This window comes from Dendrobates tinctorius, unplaced genomic scaffold, assembly GCF_039654945.1.
Source record: "Dendrobates tinctorius isolate UK_male_01 unplaced genomic scaffold, ASM3965494v1 ptg000028l, whole genome shotgun sequence".
In the NCBI taxonomy this organism is placed as follows: Eukaryota; Metazoa; Chordata; class Amphibia; order Anura; family Dendrobatidae; genus Dendrobates; species Dendrobates tinctorius.
Window position 1 is genome coordinate 52,671,025 of NW_027361696.1, and position 26,476 is coordinate 52,697,500.

At 47.8% G+C, this 26,476-nt stretch overlaps 1 protein-coding gene across 2 annotated transcripts in view; it reads right to left on the reverse strand.

Moving 5' to 3' along the window:
* MEGF8 (multiple EGF like domains 8) overlaps positions 1 to 26,476 on the reverse strand; it is a 73,208-nt gene that overhangs the window by 11,421 nt on the left and 35,311 nt on the right. For both annotated transcript variants that reach the window (XM_073570716.1, XM_073570717.1), the window contains exons 9-36: positions 26,442 to 26,476; positions 26,091 to 26,216; positions 18,205 to 18,359; positions 18,021 to 18,128; positions 17,793 to 17,943; positions 17,539 to 17,702; positions 16,867 to 17,061; positions 16,485 to 16,685; positions 16,049 to 16,276; positions 15,852 to 15,970; positions 14,542 to 14,673; positions 14,307 to 14,420; positions 13,988 to 14,230; positions 13,706 to 13,890; positions 13,420 to 13,630; positions 13,142 to 13,340; positions 12,918 to 13,053; positions 12,513 to 12,727; positions 11,622 to 11,732; positions 8,758 to 8,876; positions 8,471 to 8,675; positions 8,100 to 8,271; positions 7,848 to 8,011; positions 7,036 to 7,180; positions 6,635 to 6,866; positions 5,621 to 5,750; positions 4,972 to 5,182; positions 4,671 to 4,885 (exon numbers count right to left, since the gene is read on the reverse strand). The exon at positions 26,442 to 26,476 is cut by the window's right edge and continues 114 nt beyond it. In XM_073570716.1, coding sequence (XP_073426817.1) covers positions 4,671 to 4,885; positions 4,972 to 5,182; positions 5,621 to 5,750; positions 6,635 to 6,866; positions 7,036 to 7,180; positions 7,848 to 8,011; positions 8,100 to 8,271; positions 8,471 to 8,675; positions 8,758 to 8,876; positions 11,622 to 11,732; positions 12,513 to 12,727; positions 12,918 to 13,053; positions 13,142 to 13,340; positions 13,420 to 13,630; positions 13,706 to 13,890; positions 13,988 to 14,230; positions 14,307 to 14,420; positions 14,542 to 14,673; positions 15,852 to 15,970; positions 16,049 to 16,276; positions 16,485 to 16,685; positions 16,867 to 17,061; positions 17,539 to 17,702; positions 17,793 to 17,943; positions 18,021 to 18,128; positions 18,205 to 18,359; positions 26,091 to 26,216; positions 26,442 to 26,476 — 4,621 coding nt within the window. The remainder of the gene's footprint in view (positions 1 to 4,670; positions 4,886 to 4,971; positions 5,183 to 5,620; positions 5,751 to 6,634; positions 6,867 to 7,035; positions 7,181 to 7,847; positions 8,012 to 8,099; positions 8,272 to 8,470; positions 8,676 to 8,757; positions 8,877 to 11,621; positions 11,733 to 12,512; positions 12,728 to 12,917; positions 13,054 to 13,141; positions 13,341 to 13,419; positions 13,631 to 13,705; positions 13,891 to 13,987; positions 14,231 to 14,306; positions 14,421 to 14,541; positions 14,674 to 15,851; positions 15,971 to 16,048; positions 16,277 to 16,484; positions 16,686 to 16,866; positions 17,062 to 17,538; positions 17,703 to 17,792; positions 17,944 to 18,020; positions 18,129 to 18,204; positions 18,360 to 26,090; positions 26,217 to 26,441) is intronic.

Below are 26,476 nucleotides of genomic sequence, written 5' to 3' on the forward strand. Positions count from 1 at the left end.
CATTTTGGCCCAGGCAGATATGGCTTTCGTCACCCAGTTGGAGGCGAAGCTGGGTCAGAGGGAGGCACCGGTCACCTCAAAGGCCGATTTGATCAAAGACTCAATCTGCCTGTCTGTAGCATCCTTAAGAGACGCACCGTCCAGCATAGACAACTGTTTTAGAGGACAGGCGAGAGAACGGTGGATCCTCCTTAAGGGACAGGTCTTTTACCCGATCTGTCCCTGTGAAGGTCGTGATCAAGTGCGTGCGAATCACCGTGAGGGACGTTCGGAGCACTGGTGACGGCAGATAGATGTGGAAGACATTCTAGGACTTGGACCAGGGACTGGGACACTTTAGTCAGGTCAGAGATAGACAGACATAGCAACAGCCCACTCCGTGAGTAGGGGTGTGCTTTCATCCCGGGCGTTGGAGTGCTCCTGTAAGGCAGGACGGGCAGAGGGGAGAGGGCTGGCCTAAAGACCACTTAACTTTGCAGCGGGCGCAGGTGTAATTATTATTATTATACATTTATATAGCACCATTTATTCCATGGAACTTTACATATGAAAAGGGGAAATATAGACAAGTACAATAAACATGTGTAAGACAAGGGACACACAGGTACAGAAGGAGAGAGGACTCTGCCCGCGAGGGCTCACAGTCTACAAGGATGGGTGAGGATACACTAGGAGAGGGTAAAGCTGGCTGTGCAGTGGTTCAGTAGAGTGAGGATCATTGCAGGCTGTAGGCTTGTCTGAACAGGTGGGTCTTCAGGTTCTTCTTAAAGGTTTCCGTTGTTGGTGAGAGTCTGATGTGTTGCGGCAGAGAGTTCCAGAGTATGGGGGAAGCACGGGAGAAGTCTTGTATGCGGCTGTGGGAAGAAGAGATAACGGAGGAGTAGAGAAGGAGATCTTGAGAGGATCGAAGGTTGCGTGCGGGTAGGTACCGGGAGACCATGTCACAGATGTATGGAGGAGGCAGGTTGTGGATGGCCTTGTATGTCATGGTTAGGGTTTTGAACTTGGGCCTCTGGGCAATAGGAAGCAGGCTGGGGAATAGCGGGGAGACAGGTGGATTAGTCTGGCAGCAGAGTGTAGGATGGACTGTAGTGGTGCCAGAGTGCTAGAGGGAGGAGGCCAGAGAGTAGGAGGTTCCAGTAGTCGAGGCGGGAGATAAGGGCATGCACTAGTGTTTTTGTGGCTTCACGGTTGAGGAATGCGCAGATCCGGGAAATATTTTTGAGTTTGAGGCGGCAGGAAGAGGTAAGGTCTTGGATATGTGGTTTGAAAGAGAGGGCAGAGTCGAGGATCACCCCAAGGCACCGAGCGTGCGGGACTGGGGAAAGCGAGCAGCGTAATGAATTACGGTGGGCTTAGAGGGAGGACAAGAAGCCCCTGCAGAGTTGGGTATAAGTCGAGCCTTGTTGCTACTGCTGAAGAGCGACTATACAGGGGGCACGAGAGAGAGAGAAAGAAAGAGGACAGAGCCTACCCAAGCCAGCGATGAACAGCAGATGACCCAAGGTTAGCTGTGTCCCCTTGGCAGAAGATGGCCAGCAGGAACAAGAATCTGAGGCTAGAAAGTGCAGATCAGCAGAGCCACGGATGCAAGATGTCTCAGGCAGAAGAGGCACGCTGCAGAGCGGGAGGCGTGGCTAAGCAAGGAGGCTGGTGAAACAGAGGCAGAATCTGGTTGGATCACATACCATAGAAGAGAAAAAGCAGAACAAAGGCACAGCTGTATGACCTCGGGTTAATGAAGCTGCACACATATCAGGGAACACGGGTGCCACTTCCAAGGAAAATAGTCTGTATATCCATAGAGAAGAAAGTGGATAGGCACATTCCGTCCCGCTCAAAATAATCCTTTATTGTGGCATCAAGTTACCAACAGCAGGCATATAAAACCATGGAGCAAGTACAGACGACGATCGTTTCACGCTTACATTACGCTTCAACAGGTCATAAAAGTGTATAGTAGGGATCATGGGCGGTGGTTCTGTCTGTGCAGCGCTGCCAGACAAGGGATGGAAGCTAGAAAACGCCCTGTGCTGCTGGGAATGGAGGAATCATACATTACCTGCAGGTGGGTCCACGATTCCTCTTCACAGCTGAGAATCGCAACAGGAGCCCCCTGGGGTGAAGAGGGTCGCTGGCATAGGGATCCTCCTTCACACACCGTCTCCAGACGGTGCAGAAGACGGCATCAACCCTTTACAAAGAAGGAGGGAGGTCACCGCTGGTGACCACCGTCTTCCTCTAAGCCCTCTCCGAGGAGAGGGGTGAGTTGGGGAAAAGGCAAAGACTGGCCGCCTGGAGTTACCCTGAAACACCCATAAGGGTGACAGGGGATAAAGTCCTGCCAGCGGGTCCGAGAGTGGGCGATACCACACAGCTCTCTCGGTCGCATAAATACGGGAAAACAGGGTGAGAAATTACACCCTGTTACCCTAAGAAAGATGAACCTGAAAAACAAAGGGAAAAAGATTAATAAAACACAACAGGTGGCCTGCAAAAGAAAATGCAGATCTGGGGTTAGATCCAGGTCCATCTCCTACAGACACTAAGCTTAAACTGAGGTACTTGGTGCCTGTAGGTGGGTTTATACTGTTGGAGAGGAGCTATTTTTCCCTTTTTTTACCTAGTGTCAGCCTCCTAGCGACAGCAGCATACACCCATGGTTACCTGTGTCTCCCAATGAAGCGATAAAGAAAGTTCATTTTTTTTCTCATTAATGTACACTCTGCACCTCAACTTGACAATGACCCTAAGCACACAGCTAAAATAACAAAGGAGTGGCTTCCGAACAACTCTGTGACCATTCATGACTGGCCCAGCCAGAGCCCTGACTCATACCCAATTGAGCATCTCTGCAGAGACCTGAAGATGGCTGTCCACCAACATTCACCATCCATCCTGACGGAACTGGAGAGGATCTGCAAGGAAGAATGGCAGGGGATCCTCAAATCCAGGTATGAATAACTTGTAGCATCATTCCCAAGAAGACTCATGGCTTTTACTAACTCTAAAGGGTGCTTCTACTCAATACTGAGCAAAGGGTCTGCATACTTATGACCATGTGATATTTCAGTTTTTCTTTTTTAATAAATTTGCAAAAATTTCTACATTTCTGTTTTTTTCAGTCAAGATGAGGTGCAGAGTGTACATTAATGAGAAAAAAATGAACTTTTTTTAATTTACCAAATGGCTACAATGAAACAAAGAGTGAAAAATTTAAAGGGGTCTAAATACTTTCCGTACCCATTGCATATGTACACAGTGACTGCACCAGCAGAATTATGAGTGCAGCTCTGGGGTATAATACAGGATGTAACTAAGGGTTAGTAATGTAATGTATGTACACAGTGACCGCACCAGCAGAATAGTGAGTGCAGCTCTGGGGTATAATACAGGATGTAACTCAGGATCAGTAATGTAATGTATGTACACAGTGGCTTCACCAGCAGAATAGTGAGCGCAGCTCTGGGGTATAATACAGGATATAACTAAAGATTAGTACAGAATCAGTAATGTAATGTATGTACACAGTGACTGCACCAGCAAAATAGTGAGTGCAGCTCTGGGGTATAATACAGGATGTAACTCAGGATCAGTAATGTAATGTATTTACACAGTGACTGTACTAGCAGAATAGCGAGAGCAGCTCTGGTGTATACCGTATTTTTCGGACCATAAGACGCACTTTTTTCCCCAAAAATTTTTGGGGAAAGTGGGGGGTGCGTCTTATGGTAGCAATATACTAACCTCCGATCATGGCTGGAGGCTGGTGCGGGTGCTGCGGGGCTCTGCGGTGCGGTGGTGGCAGCGGGCTGTGCTCCGATGCAGGGGTAGCAGCTCTCTGTGCTCCATGGGGGGCTCCGCCGGCATTTCCTCAAAGCCCGGAGGTCCCCGCTCATCTGTTGCTGGCTGCCGCCATGTTGCGGTGGCCTCCGGGAACATGGACGCCGGGAAGATGGCCGCCGGTCCAGGGACGGCGCATGCGCAGGTTCAGATCTCGTCCCGAGATCTCGAGAGACGAGATTCAAATCTCGGCAACGAGATTTCGTCCCCCGAGATCTCGGGACGAGATCTGAACCTGCGCATGCACCGTCCCCGGACCGGCGGCCATCTTCCCGGCGTCCATGTTCCCGGAGGCCACCGCAACATGGCGGCAGCCAGCAACGGATGTGCGGGGGCCTCCGGGCTTTGAGGAAATGCCGGCGGAGCCGCCGCCCCTGCACCAGAGTACAGCCCGCCGCCACCCTCACCCCACAGAGCCCACCTGCCCCAGCCCAGCTGCCCCAGCACAGAGCCGCCGCCACCGCACCAGCCTGGAGCACTGAATGACCCCTGTGACCACTCCTCCACCTTTGCTGGATCCCTTCCCAGGTAAGCTGAATTCGGACTGTAAGACGGACCCCCATTTGACACATTATTATTTTTTTTCCTATTTTCCTTCTGAAAATTGGGGTGCGTCTTATGGTCCGCTGCGTCTTATAGTCCAAAAAATAAGGTAATTCAGCACAGCATCAGTAATGTAATGTATGTACACAGTGTCTATACCAGCAGAATATTGAGTGCAGCTCTTGAGTATAATGCAGGATGTAACTCAGGATCAGTACAGTGAACTCACGACTATAAATGTAACCAGTAAATTTCTGGATTTCTATCTTGCATTAATTAATTACCTGCTTCAATGCGACACTCCACACACACTGCTGCCACCCACCATCAGCCCCCTTAGAGCTGAGACACTCGTGGCAGGTGCTGTGGTTGTAACATGGAGTTGGACAAGGAAGGGGCGGAGAAGATTCCACTGGCATCGGAGACACATTAAGCAACGAGTGGCTGAAGCAGGTCCAGTCATAGGTGGGCTGCACACTCAGTATCCGACGGGTCTCACCTAGGAGGGAATTGGGCGAGATTAGCCAGGGGAGATTAGACCAGGTGGGGGTGGGGGGCAGGATTGGATGAGCCGCTTGCTGGCACCTGTTCGTTTAAATTGTCTCGTCCACATGCACTTCCCGGAGGCGACGCACTTGTGGCAATCGGAGGCCTCGCATGAGATCTCAGAGCAGTTGCTGGCCAGGAATATCTCCCGCTGGTTAATACGACAGTCATTTTCTGAAGTACAGCTCCCATCACTGCCGATACAGGCACCCTCCGGACAGTTTGTACACCACTTACAGCGCGGGGCACCCTGAGAGAGGACAAGGAGATCGGATGAACGGTCTCAAATACACTGACAATAAATGCTCTTGGGCAAATCATCAAGATCCTCTGCTGGCAGCTCCTGTGTAATGACGTCCCAGATGTGCTCGATGGAGACAAGTCAGGAGATGCTGCGGCCATGGGCGCACGTTTAGGCCATACATGCTCCTCAAAGTAGTATGAGCAGAGTATGAGACCTGTAATTACACAGGAGCTGCCAGCAGCGGATCTTGATGATTTGCCAAAGTGCATTCAATGCGGCAGAACCTTCCTCACACGACCAACAATAACCTCACTGATGGCAGCCAAAGCTGTAAATGCAGGAAATAAATAAATTTAAAAAAAACAGCAGCACTCTACGCCTGATTCCAAAACAGGAAAGTATTTATTGGCCCATGTGAACAGGTGGCAAAGATGCCGTCCTCACCGTGCTCAGCTGTGCACTCATGGAGCGCGGGTGCTGTGCCAGACACTCGCTGCATGTCTTTAGTCTCCTGCACTCGTCTGCAGATCTTGGCAATGGGAAGCAGGAGGAAAAGCTCTGGGAGCAACTGCGCCTGCAAAAAAAAAAGTCCCAGAGAGAGGAGTATTACTACAAGAAACATAGAAATGTAACACCAATGCCCTCAATCTCACAGACGGGGGTGTCCAGGGAAGCCCCTGACTATGCGGCTATTCATCAGGACACATAAAAAAAATGTAAAAAGTGATGAAGATGTTGTGTGCACCCCAAAATACATAGATAAACTGGTCAGCTCACCACACAAAAAAACAAGCATGCACAAGCTCTGTTAACAAAAAAAGAAAACGTAGCGAGCCGCTGAAAATGGCAAGAAACCGTAGTCTTTTCTGATTAATTTCACCCCTTAATAAAAAAAATAAACAATATAGGTTTCATTTTGCCATATTAGCGCTCATATTATCAAGTCATTGTTTTTAAAACAAAACCTCGCACGGCTATAAGAACAGAAGGATAAAAAGTTATGGACCTTGGAAAAAAAGTGAATAAAAGAAAAAAAATAGTGGAAAAGAAAAAACTGACAGCGGCGGGAAGAGGGATAAAACCTATCTATGGGGGTCCAACCATTGTGAATCCCACAGATCACTGTCAACCTTGCTAGAGTGAAGCATCGGTCGTGTGTGCACTGACGCTCCTAAGGGACTGTTGGAGTTCTGTACTCCGCTTTCTCCGGTGGTGCCATAGAGAATGAGCGGTCCGGCAGCAGTCGTGTGAACGGGGAGAGGGGGCTACAGCAGTCGTGTGAACGCATGGGGGCGGCGGCAGTCGCGTGAATGGGGTGGTGATCAGGTGTGCATCTGTTGGATCCCGTGGAGAGGTCATAGGTTCTTCCTATCAGAACAGCCCACTAATATTCAGCTGACATCCACTGCTGATGGAGCAGGCTATCTACTAGCCCCGACACCACGCTCGCCATCTTACCTTTCAGCGACATCGGCCGACATGCAGCTGTACTGGCACCAGACACAACTGCCAGCGCTCTGATTGCAGGAGGTAGGAGAGCTGAACAGCATGCAGGGGTCCGAAGGTACAGACAATGTCACCATTCGGCCCAGCGCCACGCCATTAAACCCTCCTGAGATGTAGAGCTGTCCACCCACCACGGCCACGGCGTGTCCTATTGACTCGTTCATCGGGACACCCAATATGAGATCTAAGGAGAGGAGAAGATATCAGTAAATGAGTGATCAGAGACTTACAACACCGATACCGTAGCTGTGAGCTGATGCCAAAGTCAGAGCCGCCCATGCAGTGATTGACAGCTGCACAGTGAGAGCTACAGACCCCAACATGGTATAGTATCACCTTCGTCCCGTCCTCACCAGTCCTGTTAGGCTTTATCCAGGCATTGCAGTGAATCTGGTAGAAAAGAACCTGGTTACTGTACTCCTGGTGCTCAGTGCGACCTCCCACTACGATCATCGTGTCCTTTAACACAGCAGCGATGTGGAAGAAACGCGACAGGGGCTAGTAAAAAAAGGGGGAGAAAATGCATCAGGCAAATGTTACCATGAATCCTCTCTATACGCATCACTGACATCCTACATCCTTGGTGTTCTGAGTAACTGGAGGGCTACTGCCAACGTCCCTGACGGTCTGAGGAACTGGAGGGCTACTGCCAACATCCTTGGTGGTCTGGTGAACTAGAGGGCTACTGCCAACATCCCTGGTGGTCTGGTGAACTAGAGGGCTGCTGCCCACATCCCCACATCCCTGGTGGTCTGGTGAACTAGAGGGCTACTGCCCACATCCAAGTGGTCTGGGGTACTGGAGGGCTACTGCCCACATCCCTGGTGGTCTGGTGAATTAGAAGGCTACAGCCCACATCTCTGGTTGTCTGGGGCACTGGAGGGCTACTGCCCACATCCCTGGTGGTCTGGGGAACTGGAGGGCTACTGCCCACATCCCCAGTGGACTAGGGCACCAAAGACATTAACTTGTGCAAGAAGTGAACAGTAGGTCTATCTGACTGAAAATCCACTCCTGAGCTTAAGCTCGATTGCTGCAATTACTCTACGACCAGTCTGGAGTTCCTTCCTTTGTCAGATCAGGTGGACGGTGTACTGACTACATTCTCATCAGCTTCTCTCACTGTGCGAGGGAACACAGGAGCCACACAGTCACTGGCATGTACCTTTCTTCCCTGGGAGGGGGCGAGCAGGCTCCAGGTCAGGTTAGGGTAGTACAGGCTGTACAGCTCTGGGGACGGGGTCACGGCCTCTACATGGAACCGATGGCCGCCAAATACATAAAAGGCGTCCGTGGCCTCGTGGTACACAGTGGAATGACCGTACAGACCTGCGGACAGACAAATAAGGGGAGTTATTTCCAGTTTCCAATAAAGGGAAAACCGTCCAGTACCACAAAAATGTGAATGATGACTGACCAGTGGGCGGCGTGCCGGTGTGATGCCCCACGTTCCAGATCTCCAGTTCAATGTTATACTCTAGCACCCGATTATTGAATCCGTTCTCAGGCGAGTATCCACCAATTAGAAATAGCGAGGATCCGCGACGTGGGGTGAGGGTGTGGCCAGCAACGGACGGCAGTACGGGATCCTGTGGAAGAGAAATCAAAATGTCAGGAACGTAGATGGCAAAGATCATACATTACATCCTCCTAACAGATCAGCCATGACCTCTGAACTCTGACCTCTAGGACCGGCACCGAATGAAGTGGCCCGCATCGCTTAGATGGGGTCAACCCTGCATAGCGGTGTCCCTGACACTGAATAGAGAGGAGGCACCACGCTCTCACCAGCTCTTTCCTCCACTGTAGGGTAGTGAGGTTTAACACCCAGAAGTCACTGAAGGCCCCGTAGCTTGTGAGGCCGCCCATGATATACATGGCATTACGGAGGAGGTTGTAAGCAGCGGCGTGGAAGTAACGAGGACTTGGGCCAGGACCCCCTCCCTCGGTCCCCGCTAACATCTGGGTCCAGCGGCGCTCGGAGATGGAGTACCTACAAAAAAAAAAAATCAACATCAGATGAGGGCTGCAGGATAGGTGGGGAGCAATGCAATGCATGGCGACCTGAAGGTTACCTGTAGACACTCCCCAGCACGCCATCTCTTAAAGACAGACCCCCGAACATCCAAAGAGTACTATCCGGCCCTTCCACCATGGTGTGACCCAGCCGATGTAAGAAGCGACTCGCTGTATCCTGACGGCACAAGTTTTTATCAATGCAGTGTAGGAAAAAATAAAATGGATATTAGCTTTTCTTGTTTTGAAAAACCTCTGTCCCCCAGCTGCAGTTTGTTTTCTAAAGAAAAGAAAAAAAATACCCTCCCCAGGTCCAGCACCGAGTCTCCACCGCTGGTAGCAGTGTCAAGTCGACAGCGCTGCAGCCAGTGAGTTCAGCATCTCCGTGCCACTTGGGCAGACACACTGACATCTCTGATTGGCTGCACCACTGAAGATAATAAAAACTCAATGCTGGACATGGGGAGGGTAAATAAAGAACTATTTGATTGCTTGTTTTGTTAGCCCCTTTACCCCCAAGGGTGGCTTGCATGTCAATGACCAGGCCAATTTTTACAATTCTGACAACTGTCCCTTTATGAGGTAATAACTCTGGAATACTTCCATGGATCCCGGTGATTCTGACATTGTTTTCTCATGACATATTGTACTTCATGATAGTGGTAAAATTTCTTTGATATGACTTGCGTTTATTTGTGGAAAAAATGGAAATGTGATGAAAATTTCGCAATTTTCCAAATATGAATTTTCATGCCCTTAAAACAGAGAAATATGTCACACAAAATAGTTAATAATTAACATTTCCCACATGTCTATTTTACATCAGCACAATTTTGGAACTAATATTTGAAAAAAAAAAAAAATGAACATTTAACTTTTTTTCACAAAAAATGTATTTCAGATCCAATTTGTTTTATTTTACCAAGGGCAACAAGAGAAATTGGACCCCAAAAGTTGTTGTAAAATTTGTCCTGAGTACGCTGATACCCCATATAAGCAGGTAAACCACTGTTTGGGCGCACGGCAGAGCTTGGAAGGGAAGGAGCGCCGTTTGACTTTTTCAATGCAAAATTGGCTGGAATTGAGATCCGACACCATGTCGCGTTTGGAGAGCACCTGATGTTACTAAACAGTGGAAACTCCCCACAAGTGACACCATTTTGGAAAGTAGACCCCCGAAGGAACTTATCTAGATGTGTGGTGAGCACTTTGAACCCCAAGTGCTTCACAGAAGTTTATAATGTAGAGCCGTAAAAATAAAAAATCGTATTTTTTCACAAAAATTATATTTTCGCCCCCAATTTTTTATTTTCCCAAGGGTAACAGGAGAAATTAGAGCTCAAAAGTTGTTGTGCAATTTTTTCTGAGCATGCTGATACCCCATATGTGGGGGTAAACCACTGTTTGGGCGCATGGCAGAGCTCTCGGAAGGGAAGGACCACAGTTTGACTTTTTCAAAGCATAATTGGCTGCAATTGAGATCAGACGCATGTCGCGTTTGGAGAGCACCTGATGTGCCCAAACAGTGGAAACCCCCCAATTCTAACTCCAACTCTAAACCCCAACACACCGCTAAACCTAATCTGAACCCTAAAGGGAAAATGGAAATAAAAAAAAATTATTTTATTATTTTTCCCTAACTATGGGGATGATAAAGGGGTGTTTGATTTACTATTTATAGCGGGTTTTTATAGCAGGTTTTTATGTTTGGCAGCTGTCACACACTAAAACGTCTTTTTGCATTACCATATTTTGAGAGCTATAATTTTTCCATATTTTGGCACACAGTCATGTGAGGTCTTGTTTTTTGCGGGATGAGCTGACGTTTTTATTGGTACCATTTTTGGGCACATGACATTTTTTGATCACTTTTTATTCCGATTTTTTGGGAGGCAGAATGAACAAAAACCAGCAATTCATGAATTTCTTTTGCAGGGGGCGTTTATACCGTTCCGCGTGTGGTAAAATTGATAAAGCAGTTTTATTCTTCGGGTCAGTACGACAGCGATATCTCATTTATATTATTTTTTTATGTTTTCGCGCTTTTATACAATAAAAACTATTTTATAGAAAAAAATAATTATTTTTGCATCGCTTTATTCTGAGAGCTTGTCTTTTGCTGGACAAGATGACGTTTTCAGCAGTACCACGTTTATTTATACCTGTCTTTTTGTTCGGCGGTATGATGATAAAGCATTGCTTTTTGCCTTTTTTTTTTCCCAATGGTGTTCACTAAAGGGGTTAACTAATGGGACCGTTTTATAGGTCGGGTCGTTATGGACGCGGCGATACCAAATATGTGTACTTTTATGGTTTAAATTTTTTTTATTTAAATATTGATTTAATGAAATAATATTGATTTTTTAATTATTTTTGAAAATATTTTTACAATTATTTTAATTTTTTTTTTTTTATTTCCTTTCTTTCTTTTACACTGTGTCCCACTATGGAACACTCATTTTGTGCAGGCTGATCGCTTATATGTCATGCAGATCTACATGCCACATAAGCTGTCAGCGCTGTACTCTGTGCACCTGACATCACAGACTTCCTGTCATGTACTGCGCATGACAGGAAGCCTCTGAGATCTTGTAACCCAGATGTCATTATGACGACATCGGGCTACCATGGAAGCAGCCGTGATCCCGCATCATGCCGCGGGGTCTCCGATCCAAAGGCAGAGGGGCTGTCAGAGCTGACAGATCCTCTGCCTGTTCCCAGAACGCTGCGATCATGTTTGATCTCAGTGTCTCTGACCACTCCTGGCGTACGACTTACTATTCCGTGTATGGGCATTAAGTCGCAGGGAACATGGACGACATATTACGTCCAATGTCAGGAAGGGGTTAAACAAACTGAAGTTTGGAAAGAGGGACATGGGAAAACTTTCAATGTAAGATATAAAGTAAGAAAAATGACTTACCGCTGTGAGCTGAGGGTCAATGAGACTTTCCCACACGATCTTCCCAGAATCCAAGCGAACAGAACAGCCTTCTCCAGCATAACCGGGGGAACAAAAGCAAACGCCGAGCTTCTAGATAAAAAGACAAAGGAGAAATTCATGTAAAAGGTCGCTAACTCTATAAACAGGTGAGATACAAACCCAGGCAGAGAGTGCTAGTCGCCACTGACTAGGTTGAGTGTGCTGGCCGCCAGTGACACAGCCAAACGTTCGCGCCACTACAGACACGGCTGAGCCTGCTCACTTAGTCCTACTAATTTGCAAAGGAGAGCGAGCCTGTTTTACATGACCACAGGTTCACTAAAAGTCAAAGCACAGCAGTAAATTACCGCCAACATGTTTGCCGGTCATCTGTTGTTTAATAGCCTGTTTACACAGGACAACCAATCTGTAATAGATCGTTGAGTGCTTACATGCTGCCATTGTTCTCAGCAGCACAATTCCTATTTACGCAGGATGACGCGCGGTCGACAATGACGATCTTTTTGTGCAGACCAACGGATCATTTTTGAAATTCTGCTCTTTCGTTCAAATCTCTCCTGACTTCAGATCTCCATTTTTTTAAATCAGGAAAAAGAGCGTCTACCGATAGGGCGGCACGGATTGCTTTAAAAGGGACGTCCCATCTAAGAAATTCATACACATGATATGCCATAGATGTCTGAGAACGGAGCCCAGTGTCATGGCCATCTGGAATTAGGTGTGCAAGGTTGTAAAGCACTAGATGTGGATCCCAGCAGTGTCAAAAATGTTGTGGATATAAATAACCCCTTTAAGGCCTAAATCTGCAAGATGATAATTTGATATAATTAAACTTAAGCGGTCAACATGGGGGCAGTAGGGGGTCGTCACCTGGTTGCAGACACCTTTCTCTTCCTCCACAGAGCAGTTTCGGGGACACACGTTGCGCAAGCAGGATGGACCGGACAGAGGACTTCTGCAGAAGCAGCTCTCACCTCGACACACCTTGTTGGGTCCACACGGCGGGTGACATTTATGCACCGTGTACGTGGCATTAAAACCACTTGGTTCAGTGTTGTTTGCTTCATAATACACGACGAGGACACCTAATAAAATACAGAACAGCAAGCAGAGGTTTTAAAAATGGAAAAGAATTTCTGATGGATACAAAACTATTATTATGCATCCCCCAAAAATCATTTACATCACTAGACATACTCCAGGATGAGCATTCATAGGGGCTTTAGCTATGGGACCCCCTCTAATTGCCCGTACTATGCCGCAGTATTCAGTTACCCGTCGTCGCCTCCACCGTAAGTGGCGCTTCTCCCCGACCTCGTCCACAAAACGCCCCCAACAAGCTGCGATCGGACTGCAGGAGTCCAGTGTCCAGGAAAGCAGGAATCCCATCGAAGACATAGACGTAACTGTGCTGAAGAGAAGAATGTGACCGGCAGACGATAAAGAAGGCAAAATAAATGTACCCAGTGTGACAAGAAAGGAGGAGAACCATGGCTCACCGTGCACGGGATGTTGAAGTCCGGCTGCAGGCTGAGACTGAGCCGTGGGCAATTGGCTTCGGGGTGGCACGGCTCGGTGTGAGAAGACACACTCAGCATCCACAGACAGTAGGAACCTCCGGGGGAGCCGAGAGCAGAGGACCTCACGTGAGACAGCAGCTGCCGACCCTGGCACTCCAGGTAACACGTTCCTCCGTTTCTAGGAAAAGAAATACATGGATTATTCAGATTAATTGATCTTGGTCACATCTAGCAAAGAAAAGCAATAGGCCGCGTACCTGGGATCCCCGTAATACCCCGGGGCACACTTGTCGCAATGTTCTCCCTGTGTGTTGTCTGTGCAGTAGCATATACCCGTTTCGCGGTTACAGTAGCCCATTTCAGGCATCCCATGTTTGTGGCAGGCGCATTCCTGGCACCCGGGCTTCTGGGTGGCACTTCCATAGCTGCCAGGTTTGCACTCCTGGCACTGAGCGCCTTGAGTCCAATCTGCAAAAGAGAAAAATTAAATTGCTTACCCCACTTATGACTAACATGGTACCATGCCCACGGGTCACCTCTTACCCTGGCAGGAATCGCATATGCCAGGCCCTTGGGTGCAGGTGCTATGGAAATTGCAGCCACAGTCCACGCTGCACTCCACTCCGTTTTCTATCATGCTGGTCTGGTTGGATGTCCACCCAAGGTCACACAGGCAGGAGTAGGATGGGGGCCCACTGCACGTTCCATGGGAGCATTCATTAAAACATCTAGAAGTATGCAAAAAAAATAAAATAAAATGGATCGTTAGCTAAATGGAAAAATATAAATAATCAGATGGGATGATATGTTGGGGGCCATGCTCACGTCTGGTTGCAGTGGGTGACTCCATCTCCTGTATATCCGCGGTCACAGTGGCATTCGTAGGACTCTGGCGTGTTCCTGCAGGTGGCATGTCTATGGCACGTGGCCATTCCCAGTCTACACTCGTCAACATCTGGACAGGAGTCATATGACCACTCGGCAGGCTCAGCTACAAGCCCAGTGAAGGACAATGCACTGGAGCAGGTGGTGTTACTCCGGACCCCCGAATAATCACCGGAGAAGCACCTGGACAGATACAGAATGTGCAGGCTCAGGAGCCATGCAGACGATGAGGGTATTTCACATTTGAGTACTGACTCACCTTCCCATTGTTGGGTTGTCAATGTTTCCGCACCAACCACACTCAAAATTCTGCAAACACTCCCGACAGGTGTTAAACCTGGAGCAGTCCATGCACTGAGGCACAGAGTGAACGCTGGACGAATGAGAGGGAAGAAAAGGGGCAAATATGAGGGTCACGAACGGCCCCCTTTATATAAACCCGAGCATGGATCTCACATAATGGATGAAGACAAGCAAACACATGGGCCACTCACCTGTCGTACCAGTCTCTACAGTCACCGTACGGATACTTGGCGAGGTACGCGGCAAAATAGAAGCAGCTGCCCGTAGACTGGCACCATGCGCAGTGACTGGAGTTAGAGAGGCATTCGGAGCAGGTCTTACGCCTGGAAACAGAGCGTGAAAACACATTATTAAATAAGTCCTCCTAGCATAGACACTTACAAAGCTTAAAAGGGTTTTCCACTTTCAGTGGACTCCAAATGCATTAATACTTGTATTAATGGGAATTATGGAATCAAAGCAGCATAGCCCTCACTTGACCGTAATCTGTCTTCCTGACCACCTCTGTCCGCAACTTATAGACAGGTACCCCCATTTTACCTAGGGCTGTCAGACGCAGCAGGGCGCTCCTGTGCAAGCACAATATAGGCCGCTTGTTCTACCATCCCAGTTATGCATCAACAGCTATGTCTATAGAAAGTAAAAATCTTCTGAATCTTGGGAGGAAGGCGGATGAGGAAGAAATAAGTAAGATAAATAAATGGCCAAGTCTCTAAGGATTTTAAAAAGTTGTCACACAAATATGAGCCCTTTCCAAATGCCCCTAAGCAAAACATGGGCACCTTGTGGAAGGGGTCTGCCTTAGGGACCTCCCCTAATGAGGCATTGCCCAACAAGGTAATTATGTGGCTGGTGGTTGCGCATCTGATTGTCACCTTGAAATGAAACCAAAGAGGTTCCTCTAGTAAGACAATTATGTTACCAGGACATGAGTGACCAGTTTATCTTACGGTACTTCTCGCTGCTCCCCTGATTATTCCGTTTTTTTGCTTTTCGTAAATCCTCCATACAGTTCCAGAAATACGGACCTCTTTATTTAGTGCTAATTTTTATTGTCTTTACAAGGACGCATGGCGCACATGACAATTATGCAGAGCAGTGTAAAGACACGCCCCTGAGGTTCCTATTAGCTCCAGCCCATCTTGTAAAGACCATAAAAGTAGCACTAAATTAAAAAAACATCTCTGGAATAGTAGGTCAAATGTACACAAATTAAGAAACTGAATACTCAAGGGAACAGCGGGAATAAAAATAAGTGCAAAAACTAATCACTTTTCACCTGTCACAAGTCCTTCTTAACGGGATTTTCAATTTATAAAGTGATGGTACAGAATGATATTCTATCACTTTACGATCCCAGCATGAAGAGGCTGCAGCGTTGTAGTATTGTGTCCGTCCACTTCGATTTTATTTCTGCACCATGGCGCCCAAATACAAAGTATATGGATCTAGAGATGGGACCTCAGCTTATTCTTGGATTAAATATTTAGAGAACACTTACTGATGACAGGCTTGGGGACAGTCCTTGGGTGATCGTATAGAACCGCTCACACGCCCCCTTCGGCTGCACAGTGAGTCCCCCTTCTTATTGCTGTGCACCTGCCACTCGCAGTACTGGTCCTAGGAGGAAATAATATACTGGCGTCACCCAATAATTTTCCCTACAACTCAGTGCTGCCAGAGTCAGCCATCACTCACCTCGCTGCAGGCTTCGCAGTCCCGGTATTCCTCGCACAGCTGACAATTGCCCGGTGACAGGATTAAGGGGGTATCATGGCAGAACTTGGCCCATTCGCTTCCTAGGCGGTGGTGGCAGCTTCGAGTCTTGGAGCACCAGCCGCAGCTCTGATCGGCAAGGCAGGCCAAACAGGATGTATAGTAGCAATTTTCAGACCGATGGGGCTCCAAAAAAAGAAAGGAAATTTCCTGCGCAGCGGAAGAAGAGGAGCACGGTGCTTACAGACTGAGCACAAAGTGGAAGTGTAAAGTATGGTGTATAACGTTACGTTCGGCTTACAGGTATTGGGCAACTGGAAATAAGGAACGTAGGAGGCAGTGCTTTATTAATATTTCGGATCAGAGAGGGTCTCTGAGGTGGATCATAAAGTGAGGCCTCTTATCACAAATTACTTACGCTGCCGCCATGTACACCGGTGCGGTCCCACGTCAAGCTCAGCTCGCTCGTATGCCCGATGCCCGTGTTGTTGAGAAATCCTTCAATCTGCACAGCGTAGCGGCTTCCCCGATCTGCGTTAGGAAATAAGCGCTCCCCGCTATTCCGCTGCAGAGACCGCCGCTCCTTATCCTGGTGAACAAACCAGCGTCCCACCTCCTCCTGCCGAGAGCAAACAAGCCCAGAAGACATAAGAAAAAAAATGTTTGAGAGGTTTGACTATGATCTGTAACCAGAGCGATGCATAGATCTACATAGGAGCTGTGTACACAAAAATCAGAGGATATTTTTCACCAAAATTAAAAAAACTAAAAGTTAGTAATCGCATTTCATTAATTCTTACCAGGGGGTAGATGGTCCCTGGATATCGCCCAAGTCGGGCCACGACATAAAACCGCTGGATGCGAGCCCAGATAGAGACACGTTCGGGCGGAGCGTTTTGGCTCAGCATGGGGTATATGAAACCTTTATAGACCAGAGATACGTCCATTTCCGTGCTGGGGCTTAGGGTGATGGTCGTACTACGCACAATGGAAACCTGAGGAACACAAGTTTGAAAAATTAGAAATGGAAAATTTGATGAAAATTTTATATGCATGTGTTCAGTCATTTATAACTTTAGGAGAAATGTTTAAAAAAAAAAAAAAAAAAGACAGCGTCAAAAAATAAAAAAGGGAAAAGTGATGGCATATCACTTAAAGAGGGTGTTAACCTTTTTTTCTTACTTAAATACATGTCTTTTTTTGGCTAAAAATCATTTGGGATTCACTACACTGCTTGCCTTCTACAGCCTCTATGTTGCACTGCAAATTGTTGGCTGCAGAATGAGTTAACTGAGGATCTGTCAGTGAGATCGGTATGACTGACGTGGAGTTAGTAACTCTTATCTCTTATTTTTTTCTGGTGATTTTTGACCACAAGATTGGAAACTTCAAAAAGGTGCAAAGTTTTTAATGAAACCCAATTGCAATAATGATTTTTAGTCAAAAATGTCAACAGTGCAATGGAAATGTACCCGATCCGGTTGGGACTCATTGCGTGGTTGCTGATAGGTGATGAGGTGAAGACCGGGAAGGAAATTGTTGGTCCGACAGCTGTCTAGAGACGTGATGAATGTGTTCTGACTGCCCCACCAGCCATACGTTCCAGAAATCTGCCCTACCCGACAAGTGGAGCGATCTGGAGGAAGAGGATATAAACAAGTAAATTAAAAAAAAAAAAAAAAAGAGATAAAACAATAAAAATCCAGGGATATAAGAGATCCCACACCTAAAACGGGCATGCAAGTCTCATTCTGGACACACCACCCAAAGGTGCGAGGCATGTGAGCCGAGGTGCTCAGGTTGCTGCTGAACACCAGACAGGACTGGCAGTCGGAGAGCAGTCGCGCCAGTCCTAGGCAGCTCTTGTCAGGGCATTGCTGAAAAAAACAAATCAAAACCCAAGATAAAGCAATTGTGCTGGAAATGAGGGCGCTGGATCTACAACCACACATACGATTTTATTAGGCTGGGGGGTCTGGCAGCTTGTATGACACCACGTGCACTCGGGATCCTTGGAGCAGATGGTCTCGTCTGTGTACATGGAGCAATAGTCCAAGTGGTACTGCAATGGGGGGCACAAGCGTTACTTATGTCCTATTGGCAAAGACTATAAGGCTCGTCCTCCTCGGGATACTCACTTCTTGTACAGGGGGCTGATACACGGATACCGGCACCTTATAGGCAAGAAGGTCTCCACGCGGCGTACCACTATACCCTCCGGCCACCAGTAACACCCCACCTTTCATGACAGCGGCTACATGGGAGTAGCGGCCACCACTCACAGTCTGCGGTCCTACAACAGCAACAATAAAACATCCAAGTGTAAGAAAAATACTGTAAAAAAAACTAAAAAAACAATTCCACCATTACATTTTGAATGGTGTTGAATGATCGGTAAAAAAAAAAAAAAAACAGATTAATTCTCCAGGACAGTAATATTTAGTTAGATTTTTTGGTGGTTAAGAAAAAACTAAAATTTGTATTAAAAATAGGGATTTTTGTGTACTCACCGTAAATCCTTTTCTCCGAGCCAATCATTGGAGGACACAGAGACCGTGGGTGTTATGCTGCTGCCACTAGGAGGACACTAAGTAAACCAGAAAAAAAAGCTAGCTCCTCCCCTACAGTATACACCCTCTCGCTGGCTGGGATTTCTCCAGTTCGGTGAAAAAAGCAGTAGGAGCATAAACAGTCAACAATAACCATAACTAAGTCAAAGCCTAAGAATGCTACAGTGAGCCAATAGGCTAAACAGGGTGGGTGCTGTGTCCCCCAATGATTGGCACAGAGAAAAGGATTTTACGGTGAGTACACAAAAATCCCTATTTCTCCTACGCCTCATTGGGGGACACAGACCGTAGGACGTCCTAAAGTAGTCCCTGGGTGGAAAGCATACATCTGCTAATACCCCATGTACCACTGAGGTACTGCCGATTGCCGGCTGCGTCTGCCGAGAGCTGCATCCGCAGAGGCCTCAGAATGAATTAGGCAATGTTTGTAAAGGTATGCAGGCTGGACCAAGTCGCAGCCTTGTGGACAGGCCTGAGAATGAATTTGGTAATGTTTTGTACAAAGTATGCAGGCTGGACCAAGTCGCAGCCTTGCAGACCTGTTCTGTCGAGGCCTGGTGCCGAATGGCCGAAGAGGCGCCCACTGACCGGGTAGAGTGCGCCTTAATCCCCGCTGGGACAGTCGCGTTCCTGACACAGAAGGATTCATGAATCACCAAGCGAATCCACTTGGCTAGCATGCTTTTGACGCGGCTAGACCCTTCCTATGCCCCTCTGAAAGCATGAACAGGGCATCTGACTTATGGAAGGAAGCTGTCCGCGAGATATACCACCTCAGCGCCCTAACCACATCCAGGGTGTGGAGGGCCTTCTGAATGCGATGGACTGGTACCGGACAAAAAGGAAGGCAAAACAATTTTCTCGTCAAGATGGAAAGAGGAGACGACCTTAGACAGGAAGGATGGCGACGTCCTGAGAACTACCTTTTCCTGATGAAAATTCAGGAACGGAGAACGGCAGGACAGGGCTGCCAATTTCAAAACTCATCTGATTGACGTAATTGCCACTAGAAAACCACCTTGCAAGAGAGGATGGACAGTGACACGTCCTGCAGCGGTTCAAAAGGAGCCTTCTGTAAGGCCCCAAGAACCAGGTTAAAGTCCCATGATCCCAATGGCCTTCTATAAGGAGGCGCCACCTGGGAAACTCCTAGAATGAACGTCTTGACCTGAAGTCTGGTGGCAATTATGTGTTGGAAAAGTACTGACAAGGTCGAAATTTGGCCCTTGAGCGAGCTAAGCGTGAGGCTTGATTTTAATTCAGATTGAAGGAAATCCAATATGGCCGGAATGAAAAAACACCAGAGGTGATCGACCATGATCCTTGCACCGCGAAAAGAAGGTTTTCCAGGTGCGGTGATAGATGCGCATGGACACAGGCTTGCTAGCACTAATCATGGCGGAAATCACTTCGTGAGAAAACTGAGCCTGTGGTAAAAACCAGGATTCAACGGCCACTCCATCAAAGACAGGACCCCGGAGGTCTGGTGGAAACTCAGGCCCTGCGAAAGGAGATCCATGCGATCTGGAAGTTGCCAGGAGACGTTAGCGACCAGTTGCATTGGTTCTGCATACCATCCTCGGCGCGGCCAATCTGGCACGACTAGGATCACTGGTACTCCCCTCCGCTCTGATCTTCTTGATGACCCTCGGAAGCAAGGAAAGAGGGGGAAGATGTACGGGAACCGGAACCATGGGAAAACTAAGGCGTCCACTCTGATGGTGCATGGATTGCGCGCTTGGGCAATGAACCGAGGAACCTTGTTGTTTAGTCTTGAGGCCATGAGATCCACGTCCGGAGTTCCCCAACAAAGACAAATCTGCTGAAAGACTTCCGGATGAAGAGGCCATTCACCCGAGGCGATGACTTGGCGACTGAGAAAATATGCTGTCCAATTTTCTACTCGGCCCAATGGAGGATGTGACTCACTCCGTGCATGGCCATCCTGCTACGGATACCTCCCTGGTGGTTTATATACGCTACAGCCGTGGCGTTGTTGGATTGGATCCTGATGGGGTGATCTGCGAGGAAATGGTGGAAACTCCGTAGAGCTAATCTGATGACTCGTATTTCCAAAATGTTGATGGGGAAACCTGACTTTCGGGTCGACCAGCGACCCTTGTGCCATGTGGTGACAAAAGACCGCACCCCACTCGAGACGGTTTGCATCGGTGGTTACTACCAACCATTTTACTGGGAGAAAAGACTTCTCTTGATTCAGGGAGGACCTCAGTGTCCACCACTTGAGGGCTTGCCTGAGCCGCAGGGAGAGAAGGATCCGACGATCTAGGGAGAAGGGTTCTTGTTCCAAGCTAACAGCAACGCATGTTGTAAGGAACGTAGGTGGAACTGTGCAAATAGAACTGCTTCCATCGCGGCCACCATCTTTCCGAGAACTCCCATGCTGAAAAGAATAGAGAGAGAAACCGGTGGTTAAAGAGTCCGCGCTGCCTGTAGTAAGGCTTGCGGCCTTTCTGGAGGGAGAATGACCAACGCGCAGGAAGCGTCCAAGATTATTCCCAAGAAGGACATCTGCTAAACCGGTTTTGGGAAAGACATTTCCGAAATGTATGTTCCAGCTCAGGCGAAAAAGTGTATTACTGTTATATCCATGGATTTCTCGCAGGCTGGAAGGGAGGGGCCCTTGATGAGCAGGTCGTCCAGATACGGTAACACCGCCACTCCCCACGAGTAGAGAATGGCCATGACAGCCGCCATGACCTTAGTAAAAACCCTGGGGGCGTTGGCGAGTCCGACGGGCAAGACAACAAACTGGAAGTGTTGCTCATGAATTGCAAAAACGCAGGAACTGCTGGAGAGACGGGCAGATCCAGAATGTGAAAGTAAGCGTCCTTGGTGTCGATGGATGCTAGGAACCTTTCCTTTTTCCATGGAAGTGACAACTGACCGGAGGGATTCCATTCGAAGTCGCCGTACTTTGACAAACTGATTTAACAGTTTGGAATCCAGAATAAGTCGGATCGTCCCTTTCCTTTTTGAGAACCACAAAAAAAAGGTTTGAATAAAAACCCATGAACCTCTCGTGATGAGGGCCCGGAATGATGACTCCATCCCTTATCAGAGCCTGAACAGCCCGAAGGAAGGCTCTTGTCTTTTCCTTGGGGGATAGAAAAGGAAAAACCGAGTTGGAGGGGAGAAAATTCTATCTTGTATCCGGAGGACACCAGCTACCTGACCCACTTGTCGTGGGCAACTGTGAGGCAAGTGTGGCTGAAGGAAAGTAGGCGGCCGCCAACTTTGACGGTGTCTGACGGAAACCGCAACAAGAAATTGGGTAGATGTACGAGATCTGGCTCCCTTAAATCCAGAAGCCCTAGACCTGGGTTTCCAAGAGCGGTTAGGTCTGTATGAGACCTGGGAGCCTCTGTCTCCTCTCGGGGACCAACCTGATCTGGAAGAAAAGGTAGAGGAGGACCAACCGGAATTGTGGCAAGAAGATTGAAGACACGTCGGCTGTTGGTTGCGAAACGGCGGAACAGCCCTTGTGTTGAGGAAGGAATTTACTTTTTCCTTCCGGTAGTATCAGAAAAGAGCTGGTCCAGTTTCTCTCCAAATGGACGACCCATTTGAAAGGGGAGAGAAGACAATGCTCTTTCAGATGTGGCATCCGCCCGCCAGCCGCGGAGCTATAGGGCTCTAGTAATGGAGGTCGAATTAGCGTCAGTTTGAGCCGCGCAGTTGGCAGCATTACCAGAAGCGTCTACTACAAAGTCAGCTGCGAGAATTATCTGCCTGACGACAGTGGTTGCCTCCGGAGGAAGGATGGTGCCCTGGAGGGAAGCAATTAAGACTTCTGCCCAAGCGGCCATTGCCTTAGAGACCCAAATTGCCGCGAAAGAAGGCAAGATAGTCAATTTGACGATCGGAGGAGTTTCTGACTGAGGAATCCTCAGAAACAGATAGGCGCGTTTTTGAAAGCAAGACGCGATACATGAGGGTCCACCGGAGGGGACTGTAACCAATCCTTCATTAGGTCTGTATCAATAGGGTATTTAGCCTGAGTAGACTGTTGCCCTGAGAACCATTGATGTAGCCGGTCCCTATGTTTCTGGACGGCTGGTAAACAACCTACGCACACGGTTGGTCTACTTAAATGAGATAGCATGTGCTGGAGCGGGAATATTTTCCTCATCCAACTTCAGAATCCTGTTGACTGATTCTATAAGAGAATCAAGCGACTCCTGATCAGATGGGGGATTCTGAGGGGCTGACGAGTCAGATTCGAATTCAGAGTCGTGCTCGCTGTGAACCTCTGAAAAAGGCGAGTGAGAGATAGGAGGCGCCGATGCTGAGGCGCGAACGTGACTGGGAGACGCATCATGGGTCAGCCTTCTAGAGACCTGACCATCCCTTGAACGAGGATGGCCCCTGCTGGTGGTTCTGACTTAAAGAGTCCTCCCGGAGGGAGAAAATGGCCTAGGTCAGAGACTTCATCGACTGTAATAGGGACGCGGCCCCCTCAGGAGTACTAAGCGCAGGAGGCCCGTCAGCAGCGCGGCGAGGGGCAGGCCGCGTCACAGTCCGTATATAATGGATTAGTCTGTCCACTGGGTAATGCAGACTTGCAAATGGTACACACGTTATAAAAATCGGTGTGCTTATTAACCGCCCGTATAGCCTCCTGAGATTTAGGTAAGGCGCTCCTGAAAGGGTTAACGGCAGAGTCCGTCTGCAGCTGCAGGGAATGTGCCGGGAAGGGGTTAAGCTTTAATCTGAGGGCAGATGCAGCTTACCCGGGTCCTGTTTGTGTCCCCCCCCCCCCCCCCCGGGAGGAATAGCGGTGGTCCTGTGGTGTCACCCGGTATCCGGCTGTCCAGAGCAGGCCTAGCGCCCCTGAAGGGGTTAACGGCCGCTGATGGAAAAGTACTGTATATGGCCCCAATTGCGCGTCTCGCAAGAGGTGAGAGGCGCCAAGAGGAGGGGGCGGCGACATTAGCGCGGGCGGCGCTAGTGAAATTGCGGCCTAGTAGGCCAGAAAAGCAGGGGACTAAATTTTTGGCCTACCCCTGGTAAGCGTCAGGGGCGGGGCGGGGCGGGGCTAGTGGGCGGCGCCAAATTGCGGCCTACAAGGACGGAAAATTTGGGGGCTAAATTTCTGGCCTACCTGAGCGCCGAGAGCGGAGGGGCCGCGATGGGGAGCCAGTGCACCGCCGCTGACGCCAAGTCAGCGCTTCTCCCGGGGGCAAGGACCCGACCCCATACCTCGACTCCTGAGCTCAGGCAGGTCGCGCTCCGCGTTCTTCCAGCTGCAGGGTCTCATCCTCCGGGCGATGCAGCAGAGCTGGAGGAGGTCTTAAAGGGGTACTGCTCAATCGATCCACCCTGTGGTAGGGGGATGGAGAGCTGTGGGACTGATTCAGGGCATTGGAAAGCGCTGCTCAAGTCCTTCTCCATGCACTCCTGTGCTTCGTTCCTTTTGCGCTAGCCCTCATATCCGTGGAGTACCGTAAGGGAACCATCGTCAGAGGAATCAGCCCCATTCGTTGCAGGAAAGTGTACGTGAAGGGTTACTCCACATGCATGCCTGTTGTTGGTTCGGGGGAGAGCGGGCCGTAGAAAGGAACCGTCGCCCCCTTCACTCTGTTAATTAAAAAATAAAAATTTACAGAGAATTCAAAAATAAAATAAAAACAGTGGGGTCTGAAACCAGACCCAAGTGCCTCCTACAGACACTAAGCAAAGAACTGGAGAAATCCCAGCCAGCGAGAGGGTGTATACTGCAGGGGAGGAGCTAACTTTTTTTTCTGGTTTACTTAGTGTCCTCCAAGTGGCAGCAGCATAACACCCACGGTCTCTGTGTGCCCCAATGAGGCGTAGGAGAAAAAAAAATAATACTACTACTGATAATAATCGTAAAAATAATATATTATATAACAAAGATATTAATATATTCTATAAAAAATACAAAGAAATATTAAATATATATTTACATCAATGACAAATAATATAATTACATCATAAAAATATACCAATATAATGTAACATTTTATTGATATAATAAATATTACATTATATAACAATAGATAATACTAGTCTACTATATAATCGTCTAATTCTGTCTGTAACGGAAATCCCGCGTCACTGATCAATCAGCGACAGGCGCAGTCCGGCCGCGAATTGGCGCGGAATTCGAACTACGCACGCCACTGCTCTCTGATGAAACCTGAAAGAAAAAAAGAGTTAGATTATACTCACCCCGGTGTTCGGTCCGGTCCGATGGGTGTCGCCGTCCCGTCCAGCGCCTCCCATCTTCATACGATGACGTCCTCCTCCTTGCTTCTCCTTTGCACACGTACTTTATCGGCCCTGTTGAGGGCAGAGCGGAGTACTGCAGTGCGCAGGCGCCGGACCGCTCTGACCTTTCCCGGCGCCTGCGCAGTGCATTACTCTGCCCACAACAAGGCAGATAAAGTACGCGTGCGCAGAAGCAAGGAGGAGGACATCATCGTATGTAGATGGGAAGCGCCGGACCGCGACACCCACCATCTAACGTGTTTTTCTTATTTTTCAGGTTTCATCGGGGGGCTTATCTACAGCATTACAGAATGCTGTAGATAAGCCCCTGGTGGCGGTGGCCCCAGCTTATAGGGCAAAAATGGGGTGAAAGATTACATACATTTTCTAGAATACCTGATGTGTTAGAATCGGGCCACCATCTAGTGATTAATAATTATATACTAAAATAAATACTAAAATTATAATATTATATAATGCAATACATATTGAAATAATAAATATAATCATATAATGTAATACTGTATTGATACAATAACATATATAACAATAATAATAATAATAATAATAATAATAATAGGTTTGTGTCTGCATTTTCTGAGATGTGTAACTTTTTTATTTTCTCATTGATGGAGTCATCCTTTTTAGCGGTATTACTTATTACTGAATTTTTTGGAGGGGGTTGGAGCAATGTCTTAAAAAATAGCAATTTGGGTGTTTTTTGCTTTACATTTTCAAAATACAGATTTTTAACTATGCAAACATAAATAGAATTTACTATATTCCTTAATTTTTGAATTGGGAAAAGGAGGCGGATTCAACTTTTTACATTTTTTTTTTGTTTTGTCACTTCTTTAAACTTTTTTAAAATTTCTTTTTTTTTTTTTCACTTAGGGGGATTTTAACCTGTAATCGCTTGTACATGGCTACTGATCACGATGTGAGGATAGAGGCAAGTTAACCATATAACCTGTAATCGCTTGTACATGGCTACTGATCACGATGTGAGGATACAGGCAAGTTAACCATATATGAAGTACCGGCAGTGACTGACATCGGCACGCGCATCGGAGCGCAGTGACATAATCTGTCTTCGGTTAGCTCTCCCTAGTAGTGGTGGCTGCATGGAACCTCATATCTCCCACACTATGGGAAAGTAAGATGACATCGTTGTAGAGGTAATTGCCAGGTATACGCACCATGATGAGGAGGCATGATCTGGCTCAGGGTATTGCTGGGGATCCATTGGTGACATCCAAGATGGTAGAAGAAGATTTCTTGGTCATAACATTTCTCTTCCTGGTAGTGAATGTGCAGGTTGCCTCCTGCAAACACAAAAAGTGATGGAATGAATAATGCAACATATTAGAGGATGCCAATAATCCCATTTTCTCTGCAGAGCCAGAGCCAAAAGGAAGTTCATCCCCATCATTCTCAGGATCGGTGGGGGTCCCAAAGATCAGACCATAACCAATCACTATGTGATATTGCAGAGAGAAATGTGCATGTTATATATCTAACCAGGGATAAAATAAATCAGGGCATCGCACCGTATATCACCATATAGTTTCCTATGATGGCAGCA